Source organism: Leopardus geoffroyi, chromosome E1 (assembly GCF_018350155.1).
Source record: "Leopardus geoffroyi isolate Oge1 chromosome E1, O.geoffroyi_Oge1_pat1.0, whole genome shotgun sequence".
Lineage (NCBI taxonomy): Eukaryota > Metazoa > Chordata > Mammalia > Carnivora > Felidae > Leopardus > Leopardus geoffroyi.
In genome coordinates, this window is record NC_059330.1 from 19,234,564 (window position 1) to 19,247,853 (window position 13,290).

The 13,290-nt window shown below is 36.6% G+C and overlaps 1 protein-coding gene across 16 annotated transcripts in view; it reads left to right on the plus strand.

Annotated features, from left to right (window-relative positions):
* Positions 1-13,290, plus strand: part of NF1 (neurofibromin 1) — a 249,817-nt gene that overhangs the window by 122,843 nt on the left and 113,684 nt on the right. For 15 of the 16 annotated variants that reach the window (XM_045488002.1, XM_045488009.1, XM_045488003.1 and 12 more), the window contains 3 exons: positions 1,091-1,252; positions 1,390-1,493; positions 4,913-5,048. In XM_045488002.1, coding sequence (XP_045343958.1) covers positions 1,091-1,252; positions 1,390-1,493; positions 4,913-5,048 — 402 coding nt within the window. Of the gene's footprint in view, positions 1-1,090; positions 1,253-1,389; positions 1,494-4,912; positions 5,049-5,869; positions 6,049-13,290 lie in introns of those variants that run through there. The other variant, XM_045488016.1, reaches the window with a different exon arrangement.

Genomic DNA, 13,290 nt, shown 5'->3' on the forward strand with positions numbered 1-13,290 from the left:
ATAATAAAATGGAGGAAAGAATTTTTATATCTAGTCACATATGTGGAATGTCACTATAGGGAGTAGAACAGACTATCTGGGTCTTCTTTGGCTTCTAGATTGTGTGGTTAGGATTGTCAAATTTTTTGCTTTACTCAGATACCAGATTTGACCAGGTAAAAGCATTAGAAGAGCTATAGGCCATGATCCTGGCCTTTGCTGTCACTGCTTGAACGATGGGGCATCATTTTATGGCTACCCTTAGTCTATGTAAATCTCCTCGCAGCACTGTGTGGTTAAACAGTGATTTTACTATCACATCGTTTTCCTGGAGTGTACCAAAAAATACCATGGGGAATTATGAGGGGAACCATTCGGGAAGTATGTGGGAATTAGCTGTCCACCTTCACTTTATACATAAATCTTGCTAATCTCTTTGTTCTGAATACACAGCCCACATCTTTTCCCTTACTTTCTGCAAATCCTATGATCTTTCCATTTTTGTTGTTTCTCTGCTGAGCCCATGTTCAGTGTATACTGAATTTCCCTGACCATGTGAGCGGAGAGTAGAGCTCTTGTGGCCACCAAAGTCTCATTCCTGCTCACTGGTTTTCTATGAAAATGATTTGGGCATATCAAACTAAACTCTTTGCCATCATGTTCTGTTTCTCCTCTCTTTAATTTTGTCATGTGATTTGAACTGAATCTTGGCTTTTTTTCTGTCTAGGCCTGGTAAAACCTAGGCCTCTCTTAATTTTCATCAGTTAATTCGTAAAATTAACAGCTGCTGGGGCACCTGGTTGGCTCAGTTGGAAGAGTGTGTGACTCTTGATCTTGGGTTTGTGAGTTTGAGCCCCACGCTGGATGTAGAGATTGCTTAAATAAGTAAATAAACAAATTGCTTAAAAAAAAAAAAAGAATTCACATCTGCTATAGGCATAAAGAAATAGTCATCGTAGACAAATGGACACAGATAGATCTCAGGGAGAAATTAATTAGTCACCACTTAACTGGATTTAGCAGGTGGTTGACAGTTTTGGATTTACCTTTCAGTTTCCTGCTAAAGACAAATGGGATTATTCATGCTAACTCAATTTTGTGTTGTTCTCAGGATGAACTAGCTCGAGTTCTAGTGACTCTGTTTGATTCTCGGCATTTGCTCTACCAACTGCTCTGGAACATGTTTTCTAAGGAAGTAGAATTGGCAGACTCCATGCAGACTCTTTTCCGAGGAAACAGCTTAGCCAGTAAAATAATGACCTTCTGTTTCAAGGTTTGTATCCGTTTATTCTTTTGTGTGCGTGCCAAGGTATGGCAAATTGATTATGTGCAGAACGTACAGAGCAGAATGTCTTTAACGCAAGATATTTGGAGAAGGCGTAATAAATTCCTACTTGTGCATTTCTTTAGGTATATGGTGCTACCTACCTACAAAAACTCCTGGATCCGTTATTACGAGTTGTGATCACATCCTCTGATTGGCAACATGTTAGCTTTGAAGTGGATCCTACCAGGTTTGTCATCCTCTCATCTACAACTTTTCTCGACTTTTTCACTGCCACCGTGTGGGACCAGACCCTCAGAGGGTTTCTCCCTCTGATTCTTAAAATGAGTCTTTAATTATAAAAGTTACACACAAATACATTTTTCTTAAAAAAAATTTACAGGTATCTTTGGCTGCCATGTATAGATACAGAGACTGTTACTAGTTTAGTCTGTTCTTTGTTTTTTTTTTTTTTTTTTCAGTGCATTTGCATGTACATAAATCAAGTTGTAGAAACTGTGTGGCTAACAGTGAGTGCTTAATATAAATGGAAACATGTTGTACACGTGGTTTTGCAACTTAATTTTTTTTAACTTGGCTCTGTCTTCAGTCTTTCTGTGTCAGTATAGAAAGATTAACCTCATTGTTTTTACCTGCCATATAATATTTGATAGATTGGCTATATCATGATTTAGCCAATACCATATCTATCCTTTTTTTCCAACCAATTAAAAAAAAGTTATTATTGAAATAGAATTGACATACAATGTTGTATTCGTTTCAGGTATCCAGTATTTTGGTTTGACAATTCTGTGTATTACTCAGTGCTCATCATGACAAGTATAGTCACTATCTGTCACCATACAACGTTCTTACAACATTATTGACCATATATCCCCAATGTTGTACTTTTCATTTTCATCTCCATGACTTATTTATTTTATAACTGGAAGTTTCTGCCTTTGAATTGCTTTCACCTGTATCACCCATGTCCTCTGGCAACCACCAGTTTGTTCTGTGTACTTAAAAGTGGTTTTCTTGTTCATTTGTTTTGTTTTTTAGATTCCACATATAAGCGAAATCATACAGTATTTGCCTTTGTCTGACTTATTTCACTTAGCATAATATCCAGTTCCATTCATGTCACAAATAGCAAGAGTTTTTTTTGTTTTTTTTGTTTTTTTTTTTTTGTGCTGGAGTAATAGGTGTGTGTGGGGGGGGGGGGGGACATTATCTTTCTTTGTTCATCTATTGATGGACACTTGAGTTGCTTCCGTATCTTGGCTGTTGTAAATAATGCTGCAGTAAACATAGGGGTGCATGTATCTTTTCAAATTAGTGTTTTAACTTTCTTAACTTTAGCTTTCTACCAAGTAGTGGAATTATTGGATCATATGGTATTTCTATTTTTAATTTTTTGAGGAACTTCCATACTGTTTCCCATCAATAGGTGTGCCTACCACAGTGCACAAGGGTTTCCTTTTCTCCACGTCCTCATCAATACTTGTTTTTGTTTTTGTTTTTGTTTTGATACTAGCCATTCTGACTGGTGTGAGGTGACACCACATTGTCATTTTGATTTGCATTTAGCTGATGATTAGTGACGCTGCACGTTTTTTCACGTGTCTCTTGGCCACCTTTATGTGTTCTTCAGAAAAATGCCTATTCAGGTCCTCTGCCCATTTTTGAATCAGATTATTTGGGTTTTTTTGGGTGTTGAGTTGTGTGAGTTCCTTAAATATTTTGGATATTCACCCCTTATCCGATACATCGTTTGTGAATATCTTCTCTCATTTAGTAGGTTGCTATTTTATTGATGGTTTCCCTGCTGTGTAAAAGCTTTTTATTTTGGTGTAGTCCCAGTAGTTTATTTTTGCTTTTGTTTCCCTTGCCTGAGGAGACATATTCATAAATGTGTTGTTATGGGTGACGTCTGAGAGATTACTACCTATATTTTCTATAGGAGTTTTATGATTTCAGGTCTCATATTTAGGTGTTTAATCCATGTGGAGTTTGTTTTTATGTATGCTATAAGAAAGTGGGCCAGTTTCATTCTTTTGCACGTAGCTGTCCGGTTTCTGAACACCATTTATTGAAAAGACTGTCGTTTCCTCGTTTTCTATTCTTGCCTACTTTGTCATAGATTAATTGGCAATATAGGCATGGGTTTATTTCTGGACTCTTTTTTGTGCCATTGATCTGTGTGTCTGTTTTTGTGCCAGTGCTATACTGTTTTGATCACTATAGCTTTGTAGTATATGTTGACATCTGGGATTGTGATACCTCTAGCTTTTTCTTCGTTCTCAAGATTGCTTTGTCCCTGAAGTCTTCTGTGGTTCCATACAGATTTTTAGGATTATTTGTTCCAGTTCAGTGAAAAACTATTGGTGTTTTGATGGAGATTGCACTGGATCTGTAGATTGTTCTGGGTAGTATACACATTTTAATAATGTTAATTCTTCCAATCCAGGAGCATGGTATATCTTTCCTTTAGTTTGTGTTGTCTTCAGTTTCCTTCATCAGTGTCTTATGATTTTCAGAGTATAGGTCTTTCATCTCTCTGGTTAACTATTCTCCTAGGTATTTTATTCTTTTTGGTAGAGTTGTAGATGGTGATCCCATTGACTTTTGCTGTAACTTCTCAACGTTGTCTTTTTCCTTTTTCAGGTTATTTGCTGTAGGAATTTTATGAAACCTAAATCTTTTTGTTACTTACTTTCTTAGAACATTAACTGTTCCCTACTGACTACAAGATAAAGTACAGAATTTTCTAACTACAGCTCATTATCACCTGTCATTCTTTCATGTGTTTTCTGTACATCAGCTCCAATATGCACATGTTGTATATTTTTTAAAGTGGCTTGACACATGGTTTGTTGGGGTTGGAGATGCCTGATAAATGATATCCCTCTACCCAGCCCAAATTTTTAATTTTTTTAAGGTTTCTTTATTTTTGTGAGAGAGAGAGAGACAGAGACAGAGACAGAGTGTGAGTGGGGAAAGGGCAGAGAGAGAGAGGAGACACAGAATTGGAAGCAGTCTCCAGGCTCTGACCTGTCAGCACAAAACCCGACACGGGGCTTGAACTCAACAAACTACGAAATCATGATCTGAGCTGAAGTTGGACACTTAACTGACTGAGCCACCCAGACGTCCCTTCCCTGCCCAACTTTTAAAACCAAAAGAATGGAAGGAGGAGGGCTGCAAAGGAAGCACTCAGGAATCAGTCATCACCTTTATTTTTGATAAAAATGTTTAGAGTGTGTGGCTTTTGATCCTGTGGGTGAATAGGCTTGCTGATATTTCACCTTGAATTAGACTCATCTACCTCATCCCTTGCATAGCTGGATAACTACAGACATGTCTCATAGGGAAGCTTTTTACCACAGAAGTGGAGAGCAAACCAGAATATATCTTGTCTGCAGGCAGACATATCCAGAACGGAGAGGATGGCACTGAGCAGAGTATATACTAAATCTGTGAGAGTATAAGGGGATAAGAATTCTTATACACAGTTGTCAAAATTATCTTTTTATAGTTTTTTTATTCAAATCAAGATCCCAGCAAAGTTCAAACAATGCATTTGGCTGAAAGTCTCTTTTAAAGGGCAGTTTCGTTTGTTTATTTTAAATGGATTTTACCTCCCCCCCCCCCCCCCGCCCTTTATAGGTTAGAACAATCAGAGAGCCTTGAGGAAAACCAACGGAACCTTCTGCAGATGACTGAAAAGTTCTTCCATGCCATCATCAGTTCCTCCTCAGAATTCCCCCCTCAGCTTCGAAGTGTGTGCCACTGTTTATACCAGGTATGCTTAAGGTTAGAGAGTACCATTATTAAGCCAAAGCTGAAGTGAAAAGAATGCTTTACTAAAGAGGAATTTAGCTGCTGATAGTGGGTGGTTGAAAATACTGAGTCAGTTTGGATGAGTAATACACTAAGCCTTGTCGGAATTGGCTTTGAAAAAAACTTAAATATTGCTTAGGAGACAGTTTGAAGTATTTTAAGGGGGTACTAAAAATAAGTTTCCTCACATTGGGAGCAAGTTTAAAATGCACAGAATCTCTTGGATATAACAGATATGGTTGAAATGAGATATATTATGGAATTGTCTTGGTTATCTTTTGCCTGAATTACTCATAAGGCCTTTTGAATGTGAGGCACGTCTACTCCTTGCTTTTTGTACTGTTGAAATGCTTGATCCATAATTTTGATTTCGTAAAATATGTTTGTGTCAATTTTTCCTAGAACCAATTAATCTGATTATTTTACATAGAACACTACTTCTAAAATATATTGCACCAACATTCAGATCAAATTATTAGACTTTTTAACACTAGCACTGCAAGTAATGCTTCTGAGTTCAGATGTCTGCAGTCATCCCCTACTTGTTGAGGAAATTAGGTCTGTGTTCTTTTTATGGCTTTCACTGTGCTTTTGAATTGCATATGCAGGTTCAGGGACGATATAATAATTCCAGGGGAAATTAGTGCAAATCTGTGTTAGTCTGTTCAAACTATGATTCTGGAAGAAAAATTGGTGGGTCTGGAGTTTGGGACAGGGGTGGGTATAGGGGAAAGAATTTACACATTTACCAAAGCCCATGTCTTTATGTCTTTATCTTTGCAGAGTCATCCCCAGCCATTTGTTTTTTAGCACAGGGCTTCAGTTGCTTAGAGACATTAGCAAGATCAGTGAAATCACCATTTTAAAAAGCTGTTTCAGGCTGCTCTGTGTGAATTATTCCCCCATTGCTATTTATAAAGATGTTTTTGCTGTATCACTAAAAGAAAACTTATAACAGTTAACAAAATGGCAGTAGTCCTTTCCTATCAATAATTACTTTAAATATAAGTGGATTAAGTTTTCCCAATTGAAAGGCATAGAGTGGCTAAATGGATTAAAAAAAACAAGATCCTACAATATGTTGCCTACAAGAGGCTCTTGTTAGCCTTAAAGACACACATAGACGGAGAGTGAAGGGATGGAAAAAGTCATTTCAAACAAATGGTAACCAGAAAAAAACAAAAACAAAAAACAGGAGTAGCTATCCTTATTTCGGACCAAATAGACTTTAAACTAAAAATGGCAAAAAGAAACAAAAGTCAATATATAATGATAAAAAGGGGTCTATACATCAAGAAGATACAATAGTTATAAATATTTACGTGCCCAACATTGGAGCACCTAAATGTATAAAGCAAAAGCTAACAGACCTAAAAGGAGAAATAAATAGTAGTGAAGTAATTGTTGGGGACTTTAATACCCTACTCTCAACAATGGATAGGTCATCCAGACAGAGAATAAGGAAACAGCAGATTCGAACAACACTTAAATCCCAAATGCATCTAACAGACACATATAGAACATGCTATCCAACAACAGCAGAATATACATTCTTCCAAAACACACATGGAACATTTTCTAGGATAGACCATATGTTAGGTCACACAACAAGTCTTAGCAGATTCAAGAAGATTAAAATCATACCAAGTATCTTCTCTGACCACAATGGCATGAAGTTAGAAATTAATTACATGAGGAAAGCTGGAAAATGAGTGAACCCATGGAAATTAAACACTACCCTGAACAATTAATGGTTAAAAAAAAGAAATTAAAGGAGAAATAAAAAAGTTTCTTGAGATAAATGAAAATGGAAACACAACATACCAGAACATGTGCGATGTAGCAAAAGCAGTTCTAAGAGGGAAGTTCATACCAGTAAACAACTATGTTAAGAAGCAGGAAAGATCCCAGATAAGAAACCTAACTCTTTCTCTTAAGGAATTAGAAAAAGAATAAACTGAGCTCCAAGTTAGCAGAAGAAAGGAAATAAAGATTGTAGCAGAAATAAGTGAAGTAGAAATAAATATAGAAAAACCTCAGAAAAGATGAACCAGACTAAGAGTTGCTTCTTTGAAAAGATAAACGAAATTGACAAACCTTTAGCTAGACTAAGCAAGGAGAAGAGAGGAAGGACCAAATCAAGAAATTATAAATGAAAAAGGAGACCTCACAACCGATACCACAGAAATTCAAAGGGTCATAAGAGACTACTGTGAACAAACTAGACAACAAACTGGATAACCTAGAAGAAATGGAAAGAGTCTTAGAAACATACAACTTATCAAGACTGAATTAGGAAGAAATAGAAACTCTGAATAGAATTCCTAAATTCTCCCAACAAAGAAAAGCCCAGGACCAGTTGCCTTCCCTGGTGAATTTTACTAGACGTTTACAGAATTAACAACCAGTCCTTCTCAAACTCTTAGCAAAAATTGAAAAGAGAGCACTCCAGACTCATTTTGTGAGGCATTACCCTGATACCAAAACCAGAAAAGGACACTGCTAGAAAAGAAAACTATAGGTAAATATCATTGAGGAGTATAGATACAGAAATTCTCAGTAAATTACTAGCAAACAATTCAGCATATTAAAATGTTCGCACCATGATGATGTGGGATTTATCCTTCGGTGCAAGGATGGTTCCGCATCTGCAAATCAATCAGTGTGATGCATTACGTTAATTCAGTGGAAGAAAAGAATCATATGATCATCTCAATAAATGCAGAAAAAGGATTTGACAAAATTCCACATCTATTCATGATAAGAACTCTTAATAAGTTAGGCATAGAAGGAATGTATATCAACATAATAAAGGCCATAAATGACAACCACACAGCTAACATATTCAGTGGTAAAAGGTTGAAAGCATTTCTTCTAAGATGAGGAACAGACAGGGGTATCCACTCTTACCACTCCTATTCAACATAGTACTAGCAGTGCTAGCTGGAGCAATCAGGCAAGAAAAATTAAAAGCCTCAGAATTGGAAAGGAAGAAGTAAAATCGTTTCTACTTGCAGATGATATATATAGGAAATCCCAAATACAACCAAAAAACAGAGCTAATCAGTGAACTAAGTAAAGTTGCAGTACACATAATTAACATACAAAAATCAGTAGCATTTCTGTACACTAACAAATTTATGGGAAAAAATAGATCCTATTTACGATGGCATCAAAACAATAAAATACTTAGGAATAAATTTAAGAATGTGAAAGATCTCTATTCTGGAAACTATAAGCCATTGATGAAAACAGATTGAAGATACAGATAAATGGGAAGGTATCTTGTGTTCATGGATTGGAAGAATTAATAGTTTAGATATGAATAGTACCAAAAGCCATCTGTAGATTCAGTGCAATCTCTATCAAGTTTTCAGTGACATTTTTATAGAAATAGAAAAAAAAGCTCTTAAAATTCATATGGAAACACAAAACACCGTACCTCCCCCCTAAAAAGAACAAAGGAAGCACCACATTTCCTAATTTAAAGCTATAGTCATCAAAATAGTAGGTACTGCATAAAAACAGATGGACTGACCAGTGGAACAGAATCAGGAGCCCAGAAATAAACCCAAGCATATAGAGTCAACTAATTATAAAAGACAGTCTTTTCAATAAATGGTGCTGGGATAACCAAATATTCACATGTAAAAGAATGAAATTGGAACCATATCTTAAGTCCCTCACAAATTAACTTGAAATGGATTAAAGATTTAAATGTAAGACTTGAAACCATGAAACTGCTAGAAGAAAACATAGGAATAAAGGTTCTTGGCATGGGTCTTGGTAATATTTTTTGGATATGACACCTAAAGCACAGCAAACTCAAAAATAAACAAGTGGGACTACATCAAACTAGAAAGTTTCTGCACAGCAAAATAAACCATCCATAAAATGAAAAGACAACTATGGAGTGGAGAAAAAATATTTGCAAACCATGTATATAATGAGTTAATGTTAAAATATATAAAGAACTTACACAATTTTCAATAGCCCAAAAAAAAAAAAAAAAGCAAATTTAAAAATGATTAGTAGATAACTTGGAATAGACATATAGATATTTCTCTAAAGAAGTTACATGAAAGGCCAAAAAGTATATGGAAAGATGTTCAGCATCACTAGTCATTAGGGAAATGCCTGTTAAAAAAACCACAATGAGGTATCAACCCATGCCTGTTAGAGTGGCCATCATCAAAAAGACTAGAGATAACAAATGCTGGCATGGATGGAGAAAAAAGGGAACCCTGTGCACTGTTGGTGCACTTGTAAATTGTATAGCTACTGTGGAAAACAGTATGGAAAATCCTCAAAAAATTAAACATAGAACTGCCACATCATCTAGCAATTCCACTTCTGGGACTATATCCAAAGGAAACAAAACACTAACTTGAAAAGGTATCTGCTCCCCCATGTTCATAGCATTATTTATAGTAGCCAAGGCATGGAAACAACTCAAAAATCCATCAACAGATGAATGGTTTAAAAGAATTGTGGGTATATACAAAATGGAATATTATTGAGCCATACAAAATGAGGAAATCTTGGCATTCGTGACAATATACACGGCCCTTGAAGGCATTATGCTAAGTGAAATAAGTGAGAGACAAATATACTGTATGATCTCACCTATATGTGGAACCATGAAAAAAAAAAAAAAAACACAGCTAAACTCATGGAAAAAGAGATCAGACTTGTGGTGGAGGTTGGAGGCAGAGGAAATTGGAGGAAAGTAGTCAAAAGGTACAAATTTCCAGTACTAAGGAAGTAGTAGGGACATAACGTACAGCTTGATGACTATAGCTAACCCTGCTCTATGACACATAGGAAAGATGTGAAGAGAGTAAATCCTGTGAGTGCTCATCACACTTTTTGTCTTTCTTTTTTTATCGTATCTGTATGAAAAGATGGATGCTATCTGAACCTATTGTGGTAATTATTTTTACAATATATGCAAATTATGCTGTAAGCCTTGAACTTCTTATACAGTGACATATGCCAGTAATTTCTCAACAAAGGTGGAAAGAAGCCAAAAAAAATCTTGTCATCATATGTATACCTCGCATTAAACTTTCTTAATTTATCATTACTCTTACTGCCTTTTTAAAATAGCTCAAGGAGGCTTAGGAGAACCCCATGTAATTTTTTCAGCTACTTAAATCTGAGACTAGAGGGTAGTTTAGTTGTAATTTGAAACCTTATACAGTGAACAATATCTTGAGTTGGGGCATTATTCAGGTTTTTCTTCAAATCTGATTCGTTTTTTCTTGTTTATAAAGCTAGGCAGACAAGAAATGGTGAGCATATATTTAAAATAGTATGTGTCAACTTCTTGGTCGGCCTTAGTAGTTTTCAGAGAACATTTCGTTTTCTGAAGTGGCAGTGGCTTTGGCTTGAGTTAAAAATGAATGGTTACCGACTACCTGATTACATGATTTTACTAGATTTTAGTAAAATTCTTCATGTGGTTGGCATCCTAAAGGAAAAAAAATTTTTTGTGTCATCAGCAAACTTGGGAGTCCAATCTGAGACCATGATTCTGATAAGGTAAAAGGAACAGGGCTTGGCACTTTGTAACTACTTGGAAATATTTAATGAAGGAATAAATTCTCCTATCCATTCCACCCAAGTAGACAAGATTCTTGCCAGCTTTCATAGGAAGAGAGGAGGTAGTGAACATAAATCAGAAGTAAGAGCAAAGTAATCATTTCTGGCTTATTAAAATACTATGTGTTGTACTTTTTAAAGCATGCCATAATTAAATATCCTGCATTATAACAGAGCTGAATTCTCGTATTAAAATTTCACATAAAATTATTCTCTTTACGAATATTATTTAAATGTTGTGTCAGCGCACTGGTTGAAGTAAGTTTCAATAAGGTCGAAGCTTGTTGGAACGTAGAGTACTGTAGAGCAAAAGTGCGCTATTTTATTTATAAATAAGGTTTTGTTTTTTAATAAGTGATAACAGAATTTTAAAATTACTAATTAAAAAAAAAGCTTTGATCTCAAGTTATTCTTTCACTGAGTCTCCTACAAAATGTAGTTTTCCCTTCAGTTTGCTCTTCTATTCATCTTTCCTCTGGCTTTTTCTTGCCCTTTTGACTTTGGCAGTGACATAATGGTACCTTTGTACTTCTGTGTTCTGCTGGGAAGGATAGTAGTCGATTGTTTCCTCTAGTAAACATGGCTCCTGCTTTGGGACTTGCTTGGAAAATTTTGAAAAGTGAGGATATTGATAGCTAATGAACTTCTCTGAGCATTACCTCTTTTTTCCTGAGTTCATATTTTTGACTGTTAAGCTTTTTTTGAATGCTGCTTTAACCAGGTTTCTTATTTTGTATGTCTCCTTACTTAGTGAACTGGGTTCCGATTACGTAAGAATAGCCAACTGTGAACATGTGTGAGACTTATAATCGAGACATTTTTCCATGTATTTATTTCCACTTGTCCCCCTAATAGTTTTGGAATACAGGTTTTCCCCGCTATCCCAAAGTAGAGTGTTCCTGTGAAACCTTTTGTAAGCCTAGGTGACATAAAGGGAAGAAGCACTTACCATTAATTTATATGGAAATTTTTTTAGCGTTCTCAGACCCCCAAAATAGCCTACCAAATCATACCAAATAACACATAAAAGCTAAAATAACATTAACATATAGTAAAAACAAGAATGATATGATAAATACACAGCCTGTATAAAGTACAAATAATGTATGTACAGTGTAGTTTGGCTTCCCAAAATTGGGAAGACGGCACACCAGAGGGCTGACAGGTGGTGATGGTGGTGTGTTAGGCTGGGGTGCTGGAGGTTGGGGTCGTGGGAGGTACAGGAGTATGGAGTATAGGAGAGAGAGGAAGAGGGTCACCTGTTAACATCTCATCATTGTCTAAATCCATCAGTGCGAGCCGGTCACTAACGTCTACACCTTCTTCTATGTCTGCCTGCCTCGATGTCAAATGTCGAGGTTCATCGTCTGCCGTGACTAATGTGGCTGGTGTGGAAGGCTTGAAATACGACAGTATGCTCAACTGCTCAGCCTCTTGCATTTTTCTATACTACAGTTATTTGTAGGCACTCAGAACGTTATGCAAACCTGCCCTAAACCTACGTGCCCTTTCAAAATTAAAGCCATACTTTTCTGCAATCACTGCATGCACTGTCCGTTGTAGCAAAAATTGCTACACTGTCCGTTGTAGCAAAAATCTCACTCAAGTGCTTCCCGTTCAGTTCCTGGATAACTGCACTGTCCGGCCGTTCACTGCTGCGTTCGTTGTCGTTCGGTGTTCTCTCCTCTTGGAGTTGCATCACCTCTTCATCTGTCACTTCTTGGTCATGGAATGCCGAAACCTTCAACATCATATTCAGTTTCCACAAACTGATCCTCCTTAGCCAAAGTCAGTTGGTTTGGCCATATTTATTGTTGGTTTGAAGCCTTTAAAATTGTTCACTGCTTCAGGAGACCATCCACTAAGCACCATTTCTCACCCAGACTGTTAGCTTATCAAGAGGATCTCCAAGGTTGGCGAATGCCAGTTTTAAATGGTAGTCTTTTCCAGATCCTTTGTAAAAATCCTTTGGAGTTGGCTTCTCTGTTGGTTCTTGCATATAGGAAGGTTTAATCGTGCCCGTTAGGCCTAGGACACATGGTTCTACCAACAACGTCATATTCAACAGGAAGAACACAACCGCAGTGTTACTGTCATACTCAGTAATGCCGGGTGGATGAGCAGCACAGTTTTCAACCATCAGAAGACACCTGTTATCACGATTGTTTTCTCTACAGTATTTTCAACAAAAGGACTAATGTGTCCACTCATGCACTCAGAAAAAAATCACTTGGATATTCCAACCACTTGGACGTGATTTAAACATGAGAAGCGTATCCTTATCAGTGCCTTTAAGTGCCCTTGGATTTTCTGAATGGCATACTAGTAGAGGACTAAGGACAGCATCACCAGTGGTGTTAATAGTAGGCATTAAGGTAAACCTGTCCTTTGATGCCTTGTGTCCTTTAGCCTGCTTTTCTTCTATTGAAATACATGTTTTGCGTGGCAACTTTTTCCACTAATAAATTGCAGTTAAACACTTGTTTACGTGAATAACCACCTGCTATAATTATTTTCTTCAGTTCTTCTGGGAACTTTTCGGCAGCTTTAGTATCAGCCAAAACACTCTCTCCAGTAACCTTTAAGCTATGAAGCTGCTC